The 15,417-nt window shown below is 36.4% G+C and overlaps 1 protein-coding gene and 1 long non-coding RNA gene across 2 annotated transcripts in view; both read right to left on the bottom strand.

Annotated features, from left to right (window-relative positions):
* Positions 1–3,716: 3,716 nt before the first annotated feature.
* Positions 3,717–15,417, bottom strand: part of LOC134751056 (uncharacterized) — a 95,099-nt gene continuing 83,398 nt past the window's right edge. The window contains exons 6-9 of the mRNA XM_063686396.1: positions 9,198–9,289; positions 7,038–7,230; positions 5,132–5,286; positions 3,717–3,953 (exon numbers count right to left, since the gene is read on the bottom strand). Coding sequence (XP_063542466.1) covers positions 3,822–3,953; positions 5,132–5,286; positions 7,038–7,230; positions 9,198–9,289 — 572 coding nt within the window. The 3' untranslated portion in view covers positions 3,717–3,821. The remainder of the gene's footprint in view (positions 3,954–5,131; positions 5,287–7,037; positions 7,231–9,197; positions 9,290–15,417) is intronic.
* On the bottom strand, positions 7,721–8,149 carry LOC134751070 (uncharacterized). Its single transcript, XR_010128596.1, has 2 exons — positions 7,957–8,149; positions 7,721–7,845 (listed from the first exon to the last, which is right to left on the bottom strand). It is a non-coding gene; the product is annotated as an uncharacterized LOC134751070 (long non-coding RNA).

The raw sequence follows: 15,417 nt of genomic DNA on the forward strand, positions 1-15,417 counted from the left end.
TGCTGAGGCGAGACCATTTCGTGGTAAACTTCAACTCCTACCTATTTTATAAGTTTCTATAGCTTTAGTATACTTTTGTATGTAATTTTAGTTTTAAGTTTATCATGAATAAAACATTTGAATTTTGAATTTGAATTTGTTTATCAAAGAACACAATAATTATTTACATAAATATAATTAGGTTTTCGGTACTTTTTACCTAAAATTACTACTTAAAACTTTACGGTATTAAATCAAGTTCAATGTCATGCTATGAGTTGTAAAATGGGCAAAAAATACATGTTTTTTTGTGTTCATAAAACAATCTTTTACGAGACCACGTCTGTACGAGACTAACACAAATATGGAATTAATCCCGTAGGAGTTCAGTGGGGCTACCGCGAAAACCGACATTCGCAAATGAAAAATGAAAAAATGAAAAAAATGAAAAATATATTTATTTTGCACACAAAGATGGGAATTTGCAGATTGAGTATACATGAGGTCCAGGTTGCGCGCATACAGCGGTACATTTAAAACAGTATGAACAGGGGTCCCCAAACTAGGCATAGCCTGTATCTTGGGCGACCAGTTAGTGAATTAAAAACTAGATTGAAAAAAAAAAAAAAGTATGTCTAAAGATGAAGATAGGTGCTAGTGCTAATAACCTTAGCTACTAGGGATTTACGTTGGTCAGTCTGTCAGTCAAGTCTCTTACGGCTAAGTGTCTCTACCTATAGGTTAAATGTCTAATTATAATGTCTAAATTGCGGGGATCTTTCTCTTTTACTCCAATGAAGGCGTAATTAGAGTGACAGAGAAAAATGCCCGCATTTTGCGAACTTCGATTTTCGCGGTTATTACTCTGGTGTCGAATGTAGACAAATCTAATTTACCTTTCGATTTTCGTATCGGAAATAATATTGACAAGCAAACTCACTACCGACCATTTTCTATTTTCTTGAAACGTCTGGAATATTTAATAAAAAACGTTTTTTTTTCAAAAAAACTGTTATTTCACATGAAGTAGATATGGGAAGTGTACATTTATTTAACAGTACTTAGTAACACAGGTAAAAGTTCAAAACATTTTCATAAAATGTAAAACTCGTAAAAAGTATTTTTAGATAGAAAAATATAATGAGAGTCTAATAGTTAACACCTATATTTAAGTCATAATGGTTATATCTTATAACATTTTTTTCTAAACAAGCGTATGAAGTAGTACTTAATCTAAGACTTAATCTTAATACTGACATTTACTTATGTTAAGACGAAAATTAAATAAAACTTATTTTATTGTTGAAATGCAAAGTAATCCAGGTAGCCAATAAATAAGGAATATTACGCGAAACTCTGCGTAGGTGGCGCCACTACAACAATCTGAGGGTCTATCGCGAAACAAGAAAGTCGAAATTTCGTTATCTAAAATCTCTGTCACTCTGCCATATTCGAGTGATAAAGATCGATTCGGGATTCGCGGATTCGCGTTTCCCGGTAGATCCTCTGTAGACAAACCGCCTTGATGTATAAATGTCATATTTTATTATCTCTGAAAACTTGTCAAAAACCTGTTAAAGGTACACCGTATATGTTACTCTATGGTTTACTGAAAAGGCTAGTGCTGCACTCTGGTGGCAGAAAATTGCAGTAATATCCCCTATTACATTGATGTAATTAATTTTAGATTAAGTAGTAAACATTAAAACCACGTTTGTGAATATCTATAATCGCATTATTGATTAATGAAAGTAGGTATATACAGTGTAATTGTTAGGAAAAGGATTTATACTAATAGACGGAAAATTAACTTGTAATTCTTGTTAATTCCTACAACGTACCACATAAATTACTGAATTTACCACATTAAATCGACTAACGTATATATTCTATACAAGTGTAACACGGCGAGAAATATGTAAAGAACTGAATGTCAGCGTAGGCAGGCGTGGCTCACTCCTCGATTTCATCGCGTCGCTACAAGTACAAGCGGCCCACACCAACTTTGGTGTCTAGACATAGTAGTTGCCGCGCACCGCCACGAAACGCCTGTTTGCGCCACCTAGCGGCCATATTTGTCGTAATAGACGCGTTTTGTTAGTGAATATTCTGTACCTAGTACTATTATTTATTCTGTGGCGTAGACTCACAAATCGTGTTGGTATCTATTACTTAACAAGCCAACTAAGCCATGAATTTCATGTTAAATAAGATTACCGTGTAAAACAATCTGAATACGTGAGTTTAGTGACTTTCACTGTATTCAGTTGGTTAGAGCTCGAGTCTAAAGACAGTCTTTTGAGTCGTAAGCAAGGAATTTTATGGGTCGAATAAAATACTTGAGGCAATATCAAAAAGCAGTAAAGAAAATAGTTGTTATTGAAAAATATACTTCACTTCCTAATTAATTTTAAACCGGGAAAGTCAACCTTTTTGAGAAAAATATATATTTTAGAGAACACCTACTCATTATACTAGTTTAAGGAAGAATATACACAACCTAAAATGAAAACGCTAAAGAAATTAAAGTTCAAGTGTCAGTCATACCTATACATACCTCAAAGAAATGTAAATAAAATCAGACATTATTTGACTTTATCCATCAATAATACGTTACAAAATCGTAGTATTTCTCCGCGTAATCACCAATCAATTTCTATCACGTTTTTAGACAGCCGTGAAGGTATAGCGGCTAAAAGACGCGTTAAAAGCAATAGGTATCAAATTATGTATTCATGTTTGTTGAATACTATCGGTATAACTGGAATATAATTGTCGCTCTGCGATTCTATTGTCATTGTTAGAATTCTAAAACTGGTAACGTCAAATAGTACGAAAATACTTTTTCTTTGATAATTTTCACTCTATTACAAGATCAACGAGAGTTTAAGTTATGCGTTCGACCAATAATTACATTACACAAATCCAACATTTCATTCTATTCCAAAGATAAACTATACAAAGGTATCTTTGGTATAAATTAATCATACCTACAAAAAGAAAATAAAAACGCGCAAAGTGGTACACAATATTGCCGCAAAGGACTATGTGTCAAAATGGTCCAATAACCAACAGCGTTGAGAATTAAGTCTTTAGATAGATATTTCTATGAATTTCATTTCGTTCTATGTGCACCAAGCGGAATTAAATTGCAGAACTGAGATATTGGTATTTTAGTCAAAATATCGTCACCCTTATTAACTAGGCCTTAATAGAGTCTACCGCTGTGCGCGAACATATCTACCCTGCAGCAATTAATTTACTAACCTGGATTCTATTGCCTAGATAATAAGGGTGACAACATGTTGACTAAAATACCAATATCTCAGTTCTACAATGGAATTCCGTCTGGTGCCCATAGAACGAAATGAAGAATATAGAAATATCTATCTCATATCTGTTGGTTTTTGGACCAGGCTCCATACAAAATTGCCCAGGATCCTTTGACTTATTTGATTCAGTAGATAGATGTTATGGTCAAGGAATTAAATGTCAGTACCCTTTCGTACCTTGTCACAGTGACTAGGTAGGTACGAAATCGTATGGAAATTAAATTTGTTGACTGTACCGTACGATATGTGAAAAAAAGATATGGCACTTGACAACCAGTCCTAGCTACCTCGATAACATGAAATGTATTGGCCGCACTGCGCCCTCTACATATTATTTGTGTCTTCAATAAATATTTAGCACTACTTTACGTGTCTTATAGTTTGGTTGGTCATAAGAGCTGGCGCGAAATTTGTGCTTAACTGACAAATTTCTCTAACAAAATTCGCGCCAGCTTTCGAATATCAACCCTTTCTATTCTTTTGTTACAAGTATACCGGGCAACCATAAGTTTAAAGGACATGTAGATTCTCACACGACTTTGACTTGGTAATGTCGTTGATGCAGATCTTCTGGAGCAATTCTCTCGCGATACTGAGAGAGATGTGTGTCCTGGAGCTAGCCAGCTTCGAAGGCTTCGATTCCTGGGAAAAATATTTCGTTTGTACTTTGAAATTGTCTAATTAAAATCTGTAATTATTGAAACAGAAAATTTTTCGGCCAGTTCTGTGGAAGAGCAATTAATTATGCCAATAATGCTTTGAACCTTAAGAAGGTCGGCCCTTTAAATTATTCAAACGAAAAATCCTAATTGATTTTTGGTACTGATGGTTACCTACTTCTGTTCGCTGATTTGTGAGATGCGTTAATTGGATTTTCTTTTAATCTCTGGGATTAATATTGTTAGGGTTCCGTACCCAAAGGGTAAAAACGGGACCCTATTACTAAGACTCCGCTGTCCGTCTGTCCGTCGGTCCGTCTGTCTGTCTGTCACCAGGCTGTCTGTCTCATGTACCGTGATAGCTAGACAATTGAAATTTTTATTAATGATGAATTTCTGTTGCCGCTATAACAACAAATACTAAAAAGTACGGAACCCTCGGTGCGCGAGTCCGACTCGCACTTGGCCGGGTTTTTTATTGCCTCTGGCCTTTGTGCTTGAAATTCGTGATCGGATAATTTATAATTTTACATTCGAATTTAATTTTAAATTGTTTTGTCTAAAACTAATAGGCTTAAGTAGTAAATAATTTATGATTTAACAATTAATTGTAGCAAATTTATTATAAATATTTAATATATATTTTATAAGTAAATATTAAGTACCTTTATACCTAACGTAAAGTTGTTAAATCTATATTACTAGCGGGGATCCTTATAACAGCCAATTCTGAGATCTATAATTTCAATGATGCGTCAAAAATTACCGTTCGAACCTGTCGATCTTCGAGCAACGCGGGCTCCCTACTACACGTAGGAAGAGAGACGGCATTCGCACTATATCCCCTCTGCCGAGGTACAAGAGAAACTTATCTAGAAAATGTAGCGCGGGTAATAAAACTTGTTGCGCTAGGATTTTAAACTAGACCGAGTCACTGCAGCAGAAAAAATGCGATGCGCGAAAAATGGCAGAAAGATTTTTACGGTATGATATCGCTTTGGCCTCTCCCTTATATTGGAAATTACCACGGATATATTGGAAATACTCTATATTTTAACATCTCATTCAGATTGATCGTAGAGCGCACTTTTTTGCATCAAAAACACATAGATCATGCAATCGATGTCCTTGCATTGCAGTAATATGACTGCAGAACATTACCTGCTTCCCGACCTTTTTGGCCTGCTTCTTCTCGCGGGTCTCCTTGAGGCGGATCTGCTTGAGGATGCCGACCAGCAGCTCGTCCACGTTGTGCTGGATGCCTGACGACGTCTCAATGAACTTGCAGTCGCGGGACGTCGCTAGCGCTTTGCCCTCTACCACAGATAACATTATACTATAACAAATATCCCAGTATTACTTAAACAAAGGGTTTATCTAAAATATGCTATATCCTATTAGCTTTACCTTTAATCTTTAATGCATATCAATTCAGATATCATAGTCACAATGACGACTAATTCTGAGAAAATCTATCAACATAGAAACTTCATAAAATGGAGCAATAGTTGCAACAGACAAACATCCATCCAGCCATCTAAAACACAAAAGTATAATACTTCTGACACAGCCAGTTATAAAAGTCATTTTACGTTTTGCTTTTCTGTAGTATGTTGTGTGTGTTCTGTATGTACCTACGGTACTCGCGAGATTGAACCGCACTCACGGGCCTTCCATTACTATATTGACTTAGGCCTGTTTGCTGAGAACTTGAACTACCTGAACATTATTTATCAGAGATATTGCTCGGATAAGTTGAAGGATAATGCAATTCTTTCCAGTCGTGAAAATGGAAAAAAAAAAAAAAAAATGCTTATTTCTATTAAAACATACAGGTTAATTTTGTGACGGTGCGTGTAACGGAACGTTACACTACCAACTTTTGTATTATTCCTGGCACAATACAATTCCTAAATTCGCCATTCAAATTCAAATCCTTCTTCGAATCCATTTCGTTGGTAATAATTTTAAGTTCAATACAAAAATTTAATTCCTCTCCTAAACTTTAAACATCTATTTCCTGCAGTGCATAATAGTATTCAGTTTAATATTTTATACTGTGATCTATAGTGAATTCATACTGCAAGTGCATTGTATTATGTGTACGTATTATTGTAACAGCGCATCTGATCTACCTACATTCAAAGGCACATGAAATTGTAAGTTTTATAATAGTTAAGTAATTTAGAAAAGTGTTTTATCTCTATTTGTTAGCGCATTAGACAGTAACTCTCGCCTGCATTACTATAAATAAAGATCTCCTAGTAGGTGTAAAGTACCTGTGGCATTAAGAACTTTTACAAGGGATCTGATGCTTTAAAACTTATCATAAATACATTTCTAGTGGCAGAAAACATCTTTTGATTGATATAGTAGCAAGATTTACTAAGGAGCTGCTAAGCTGGCAATAAAGGTTCGGCGAAAAGGTAGAACACCTGCCAGGACTTATCAAGTTTTAGCTTCGAGTTCAAGCGAGATAAAATCGCCTGTCTCTGCTAATTATTTGCTTTTTACGTGCAGTCACACCTTGATGATAAAATGATAGTTTTATATAAAATTTAGTAAATAGCCATCAACCACAGGTTAACTAGATACACACAGAAAACCATAATTTAACTTTTCTGTTTCTATTTTGGTAGCTCATATTTGGCCATAAATATTAAGGTTTCATGCCCAAAGGGTAAAAACGGAAGCCTATTACTAAGACTCCGCTGTAGGCTGTATCTCATGAAACGTGATTTTTACAGATGATGTATTTCTGTTGCCGCTATAACAACAAATGCTTAATAATAATACAACAATCGTGATTTTTTGCCGTTTTTGAGCGTAATGGTACGGAACCCTTCGTGCGCGAGTCCGACTCGCACTTGGCCGGTTTTTTTTAATTTGTATCAAACATACATAGCCAATATTCTATACCTTTTAAAAGCAGAATAGGCAAATTAGAACCTAAGTTGTACCCCGTTTTATGGCAGAAATAATTAATAAATTCCCAAGACCCAAGTGACCGCGAAGTGTTCCGCGAACAAAGTTTTGTGGCGAGCACTAAAAATAAACAGTTTCTCACCATTAGTAGAGACCTGTCTCGCCCGAGCCAAGTCAGCCTTGTTGCCGACGAGCACCACGGTCCGCTCTACAGTGAACAGCTCCCTGGCCAGGTACGCCAGCACCTCGCCGGCACGAGTGAAAGAGCTCTTTGCCACCACCGAGTATATCACCACGCAGGCGTGAGGCTCGTAGGTTGACAAGCAGTTTTCCACCTGGATAAAAAAATGCATCTCAATAGTTATTTACGATACAAGTGCGGAAAAGAGGAAATTCGAAACGAGTGGCGATGAATTAAAACACGACCGCAGGGAGTGTTTTAAATCGACACGAGTTGCGAATTACCTATTCGCACGTGTATCGTACAACGTTTTACAGTACATATGGCCCTTTAAACTTTCGACATATGCACGAAAAGTGCTATTTGACGCACTAGTGCGAAAAAGTAGCACCATATGTACTGTAAAATATGTACTTAAAGCTAGCTAAACCCAATATTCATATGCAAATAAATCATTCGTTCATTCATTCATTCAAAGCTAGCTAGGTAGGTAGGTAGCTAAAGTGGTTTATTTAGGTTAGTATCAGACATTTGACATAAAAGTAAATTAATCATTTTTAGGGTTCCGTAGCCAAATGGCAAAAAACGCAACCCTTATAGATTCGTCATGTCTGTCTGTCTGTCCGTCCGTATGTCACAGCCACTTTTCTCTGAAACTATAAGAACTATACTGTTGAAACTTGGTAAGTAGATGTATTCTATGAACCGCATTAAGATTTTCACACAAAAATAGAAAAAAAAAAACAATTAATTTTGGGGGTTCCCCATACTTGGAACTGTAGTTCAAAAATTTTTTTTCATCAAATCCATACGTGTGGGGTATCTATGGATAGGTCTTCAAAAATGATATTGAGGTTTCTAATATATATTTTTTCTAAACTGAATAGTTTACGCGAGAGACACTTTCAAAGTGGTAAAATGTGTGTCCCCCCCCCCTGTAACTTCTAAAATAAGAGAATGATAAAACTGAAAAAAATATATGATGTACATTACCATGCAAACTTCCACTGAAAATTGGTTTGAACGAGATCTAGTAAGTAGTTTTTTTTAAATACGTCATAAATCGTAAACCGCAATTTACCTTTCACTCACGTTTCACATAAAAAATACATTGTTAAAATTATGATGAGACTGAGAAACTATTAAGCCAGGGATTATTTGGATGTTAGGATTAGTATACACACACACACACACACACACACACACACACACAAATGCATGCAAGTTTTTGAATAGCCTTCCCGCTATATTAGATATTATATATTTTATGTTACAAGTTAAGTCTAATGGTTCTTTATAATTCTAACTGATTATATAATACGGGCAAACACTGGGGCTGCAACACAGTGTAAACTAACGCAGTCTCCAGGGCTCCAACTGCATATGTACCATGTAAGATTTATTTATTTATTATTATTTATTATGTAATGTACGGAACCCTCGGTGCGCGAGTCCGACTCCCACTTGGCCGGTGTTTTTATAATCAGTGACTTCAGATAGTAGAATGATTTTAACGCGCGTTGAGCTGCCCCATTTATAAGCAAATAGCTACGAATACCTACTTACAAAGCAATATTATCTAAGGATAAACATCAAAAATCTTTTCTACAAAAGATCTCACAGACCGGTTGCTTAGTTAGAACACGTTTTTGATCATTAGTGATTAAAATAATCTAATACCAATAAAGTCAAAATAACGAATAATTCGTTTCTATTTCTAGCTGTCATATTTATATTTACAGTATTTGAATTATTAATGTGATTGATTAGTGTTTATTTCTAGTTCATAAATATGCTCTTACAGGTATCTCATAGGTAAGCGTGCTCCACCGTAGACCGCATCATCACTTACCATCAGGTGGGATCGTGGTTCAACGCCTGCCTATTCATCATTAAAAAAATGCTACTTGCTACTTTAGTTTAGACTTTAGTGGCAAATGTACGAACTCGCAATAAATACTAATCAATGTGTAAACAGACCCCAATGTGAAGGCCAGCCACACTTACTCGTATCTAGCACCGGCACTTACCCATATTATACCTTATATTTGACCTTATAGTCACCAAGATTGTGTAAAAATATGTGTCATCTCTAGTGAGTGTATTTATTTGATTACTAACCGACATTTCTGTACTGGGGTGGTCGATAAATATAAGCTCAGACTCTTCCCCGTCCAAAAGTACTGACACTGACTTCTCGCCGAATTCGTCATCTGCAACAACATATATCAGTTAATGGCACATTAACTACCTAAGGTGTTCTTTATTCTTTATTCTTTATTCAAACAAACACAAGTATAAGTTTACAGCGACCTACGCCAAGACACTTATACTGTTAATACATAGTCAGTATCATAAACATGTATACATTTTTCGAACTACGAGTATCTCAAGGAACTTAAATTAAACATACATACTACAAAGTTACATAGGTAGAGTTTAAAAAAATCCTGACACTACTTTGTAAGGACGGTCACTTGTCTGCGAATATGTCTGCGTTTTGGATTGAAGCTAAGAAGTTATTTAGTAATTCTATTGCTCGGTACGTGGGTGCGTTTGAACCGTGATAGGTGCGGACATTTGGATATGCGAAAAGGTTTCTGGCTCTACGTGCGCTACGCCCTACTGCAGCTATGTAGTTGTCTGGGGTAAAAATACGCATACGCTCCAGAACAGATGGGTTGTCAATTTGATTTCTTAGAAGTAGACAGTAGTGTAAGGCAAGCGTTTGCTTACGCCTTAGCTCGAGAGACTCCAACCCTACCATTCCCAGTACAAAGGATGACGGAAATAAGTACGGGTAGTATCCATAATACCTTTTGTAAAGATGTCTAGTAAATTTACGTTGGACGCGCTCGACCATGATGTTATACTTTGCTTCCCGAGGGTCCCATGCGATGGAACTGTACTCAAGCTTGCTACGGACATAGGCATTATATAGAATTATTGCAATTTTTGGGTCACGAAACTCTGAAGTCGTTCTTATAATGAACCCTAAAATTTTGTAGGCACTTTTGCAGATATTTGGGATCTGTTGAAGACCTGTTTGGGAATGGGATCATCAGGATATTATGGAATGGGATGGACACGATGTTTTATAACCACGACTAGTTACAGCATAGAATTGAAGTGAAATTTGTATTTTATGATGAATATTAGCAAAATATAAACTCAGACATCGCAACATCTGAATTCGCTATTTTCTAATCCTTTGATCAAACATAAAGTGAAGAACAATGATAATATAATTATAACAGTAAATATTCATCTTAACTCTGCATTCTGCTTTTAAATGTTAATTTATAGGCAACATTTCAAAACCTGTTTCGCGTGAGCGCTCATTGATTTAACACCATAATCGCTTAACACAATACAATTTACCAAGTACTTAGTAAGAGCATTTAGAATTATATTTTGGTGAATTAAATACTCGAGTATTAAGCCTCTAAACCCAGCATTATATCGAGTTGTTTATATCCCATTTGTTTCTCAATAACAGCTTAAATAACGAAATATGAAAACTTCCAGTCACCTGACAAAGCGCCTATCGCAGGTGTGGTTTGATATGTTCCAAGCAAACCGTTTCAAGTTACCAAATCCTAATAGTTTTTACTACGTCGGCCACACGTGTATCATTGTTTACGTACTCGTATTCAGGAAAAAGTAAATGAAGATTTTTTTTCTAACACTTCGTGGCGCGTGGTTCGTGCTGACACAGCGCGGATCTGTGTATTTTCGGTACATCAGCGAGTCTAAACAAGCTGCTATTTGTTGATACACTGTAATAGAGTATGTGGTCGGCACCGGTATTGGACTGTTTATGTGTGCTAACAGCAACAATGATAATTGATCATTTCTGGTCCTTATGTCTTTCTGATAAGGTTTACAGTTAATAGTGTGGACGATGTTGGGCAAGTTATGTGGAGGAATATGTTCGCAAGAAGACTCGTTACGAGCTAAGGGTGTTCCAGTTGCGATCGCGCCATTATGTTCACTTCAGTTCGTTGTATGGTGTGCGTGCCGCCGCCATCCGGACTTCTGGCCGCAGGGTGTTGATTTTGGCGGTTCCGTGGAAATCTGCCGAATCCTACACCAGAAGAGGTGACGCAGTAAAAAAACTGTTGTGTCTCCAAAATGATTTCTAGTTTTACGATTTGGTAATGTATATTTGTTAGTCTGTAAGGTATGGTTGATTTTTGTTGCCTTTGTGCACGACGGGCCGTTACATAAGACATTATATGTAAATTTAACTTCAAAGGTTTCACTTGTATATACTAGGGCGTAAAAACCTATTTTCTGCAGTCTACAATAGTACATAAAGACGAATTTTACGAGCACAAATAGTAAAAAAAAAGCTAAACCTAAAAATATACCTACCTGTGTAGGTTTTATGTTAAAATCCGCCAAGACATTTCAATAAAATAGACGTACCTATTACATTACTATTTATAGTACGTTACGTACAGTACGTTATAAACTTGGAAATATCCTTGTGAGGCACTCTCAGTCCCAGTGCATTCTATTCCACATGGAAATGCCAGGGGGGTGTCACTGCGCAGTTTAGGTATATTTGGCCGGCGCACCGCCCGGGAAGGTATATGGCAGTGGGTTGTGGGTGGGTACGTGGCGCTCGCGCAAAATTGAAAATACGTAGTGGCTTCGAAACCTAAATCGCGATCTAATCTGTATAAAAGATAATGTAGGAAGCAAAAAAAACATATTTTTTAAATTCCGGACTATATTGACCGACATATTTTCAAAGGAATAAGTACTTCTGTGGCATACCTAATTCCGTGAGAATCAGACATACTATCTCGGGCTAAAATTTTTATGTTTACAGAATCAACGTTTGTAATTCCTACATATAAATATCTTAAAAATAATAAATCAGTAGGTATAGGTACAAAAACTTGTCTAGTGACAACCCCGTGCCGACACTCGCAGCTCGGTCATAAAACTGCGGCGCGCAAAGAAGATTCACGGTTCGTGCGCGGTTATAAGTTTCAATTTTGCTTGTAGGCGGCGAGTGTAGGTATAATTTTATACCTAAATCTGACTTTTGTGAAGGAGTGAATTTTCTGTACGGTAGTACTATTAGTTATTCTGTGGCAAAAGGACGGAATCTGTACCTAATTTCAACCCAATATCATGGGGGCCTCATCACCGTAAGAGGATGTAAGCGTACGTGTACGTATGCCTAGCACGCAGAGCTGATTCAATTTCCTAACCATTTGGGTTAATATTGCGTTCACACGTTATGTCGTATGATACTATGAAACTCTGGGGGAGATACGACATTTTGTTAATAAGCGAAGAAGAATATGATATTATAAATGTACGTATAAATAATGCCAATTATATTGGAATTTACCTTACTTTACCAATACTTATGTTGCTTATTAAGTATGCGTAATATTTTTGGATAGGTACTAATATATTGGGTGGAACAGAATGAGGGACTTTTATGCAAACGGGGAATTGTTTAGGCTATGTGTTTTATTTTTCACTTATTAATCACGTTAATATTTCTAACCGGTTTTGAGATACAGTTTGTTAAACATAATTCTGTTTCAACCCTAGCGAATGGATCCGATGAATGACATGACATGTGTCCATTTAAAATGTAAATAGCTATTTCACACCACATGCTCGACATTGCCCAATTATATATCATGCAAACCTCACCTAAAGTAAGTCATTATTGCTGTAGGTCTCTATGGAACAGTTTTTCATACGAATTCAAATCTCATTATTAACCAGCGCGTTATAATGAGATTCAGTACCATCTTATGAGCAGGAGGTTGAAGTTGAATGATTATAATTTGTGTTTTTTTTTAATAAGGTTCCTACTTTAAGTTATAATAAAACGTTGATTCTAGTAAGTAGCCTTGCTTTTTATTGTCTCGCTAAAGGTGAGAAAAGTAGAGTATTCTCCTATGGGATAAAGCTGTTTTCGTCTTGGGTGCGCCCGTGACATAAAACAGTGCTTTATCCCCTCAGTGTATAATATACTATTGTAGCGTTGTAACTAATATAAAAATATTTAATTTTAATGATTTTGTTTTACTTTTTAATCCAGCTTTACGATTATAATAACTCGATTGTAGATCACTTAGAAATGTTCCACCCTGTATAGCTTCGATTAATAAAAAAGGTGTAATTTATGTTTAGGTGAATGTATAAAAATGGGTAGATCAACTTTTTTTGGTTGTTTTTATACTACGTTCTATTAATATGCTGTAGATGACCCATTATGGAAAGGGCCCAACTGCCATCAAAATGCATGTTTGGTTGTTATAAATAATAAAAAACCATGGTTTTAAAGTGACTCAGGCGACCGTGACCATGGTAACAAGCGACAAGAAAAAATTGATTCACGTTAGCAATTTGATTTTCCCGAAAATGTTGTTATATGGTGGTGGAAAAGATTCCTAGAATTGTCGGTCGTCCCGTATTTTCTAATCTTCCTGTACAAACTTCAGATAGAAATATACAGAGCGTATTATCTTTAGGTTTAGCTAATATTGAATTAATTAATCGCTCCATAGGTAAATTCTTGTCTTAAAATGTTTGTTCCCTTTAAGGAGTTTAAGGTTGGTAATAAACTAATTAAACATTTATTATTTAATAAAGCTACCTCCTTATTACATCCTCCTTATTATTATCTTATTAGCTGCGTCCTTATTACATCTCCAAATTGTCTAAGCAGGTGGCACCTAGAATTTTCTTTGATGGTATACCAATTCCTTTCTCACCCACTGTCAGAAATCTAGGGGTCACCATGGATCAGACACTTTCCTGGGCGCCTCATGTCACTGAATTGAGCAAAAAGCTGTTTGGATCGCTCCATTCTTTAAGGCGCCTGCAGAACTTTCTTCCACTTGACACCAAAGCCATGCTCGCTCGCTCTCTGTTACTGCCTTTACTCGACTACGGCGACGCTGTGAATCTTGACATGACAGAAGAGCTCTTGGACAAGTTAGAGCGCTTACAGAATGTCTGTATAAGATTCATTTTCGGCCTACGGAAGTTCGATCATGTATCTTACTACCGTCATAAACTCAATTGGCTTCCAATCCGCCGCCGCAGAGATCTTCACACTCTTTCTCTTCTCTTCAATGTTCTTTTTACACCTTCTTCTCCTGTATACCTCTCTCAAAAATTTCAATTTCTGGCTGAAGGCAGTGGCCACCGTCTCCGTTCTAGCGCGAATTTATCACTTGCCATCCCCTCTCACAAATCTCGTGGATACAACAAGTCCTTCGCAGTGCGTTCAGTGAAGCTGTGGAATGAGCTGCCAGTTTCGCTCAGACAGGCGCAATCGCTTGCGTCGTTCAAGGAGAGGTTAAAGAAGCTGTGGTTATCTGATTGACTAATGTGCCTATATTTGTATTGTATGTTGCTTTATATTTTTCTACTTTTTTCCAATTTTTAGTGTATTTTCCCCATTCCTTTTTGTGTAATATATTATATGTTTATCCTATTAATTTTGTATGTATTTATATCCTTTATCTTTCTGGTACCTTGTTGTACATTTTGCTACATTTGTCACCCTCTTTTCACTTTCTCCTCTCATCTACTCAAAGGTTAACTGGAAGAGATCCCTCATAGGGATAAGTTCGCCTTTGTACATCTTATTATTTGTACCATGTAATTTTTAATGTGTATATTTGTACAATAAAGAGTTTACTACTACTACTACTACTACTAATGGCTCGCTACTTAAATTAGGAATTAATTGGAGATTTGTATGAAACAGATCCAACATATATGTATTTCTTCCCGCCGGGAATACTCGGACATGTCCTAAAAGTGAGGTGTCCATGCGTGCGCGCGCGGCATCCCTGGTGCGCCGGATGCGCGGCAGTCCCAACAGCATCCTGCGAATAGCGTACAGGGTTGACTGTCCCTACTTGTCACACTGCAAGGGGTTTCATTCTCCCGCCAGTGTTATTTTGTTTTACCTACCTTAGTTTTGTAAGTGTTACTAATAAAATGTGTCTTGGTTACATGAAATAAATGCATTGAATTTAATTGAATTGAATTGAATGATAGATTAATCTTAAAATTCTCCATGAAAGGAAAATAATTTCGTTACATATCCTAAAGGCACTACCTACTAATATATAACACTCCAACAATTATTTATGCGCACATACAGTGTGGAAAGAATGTATGGGCCCTGGAGGGAAAGTGCCTTGAAACCTTAAGTTAGCTCATTTTGCTTAAAGGAAACATTCTTTTATTTTTAAAAAGAAACAAAACTGCATTCAAAGATCACTTCACTTCACTCGCTTGTTTCACCCGGGAATCAAACCGACTAAAAATAAAAAATCTAGAC

Source organism: Cydia strobilella, chromosome 21, assembly GCF_947568885.1.
Source record: "Cydia strobilella chromosome 21, ilCydStro3.1, whole genome shotgun sequence".
Classification (NCBI taxonomy): Eukaryota; Metazoa; Arthropoda; class Insecta; order Lepidoptera; family Tortricidae; genus Cydia; species Cydia strobilella.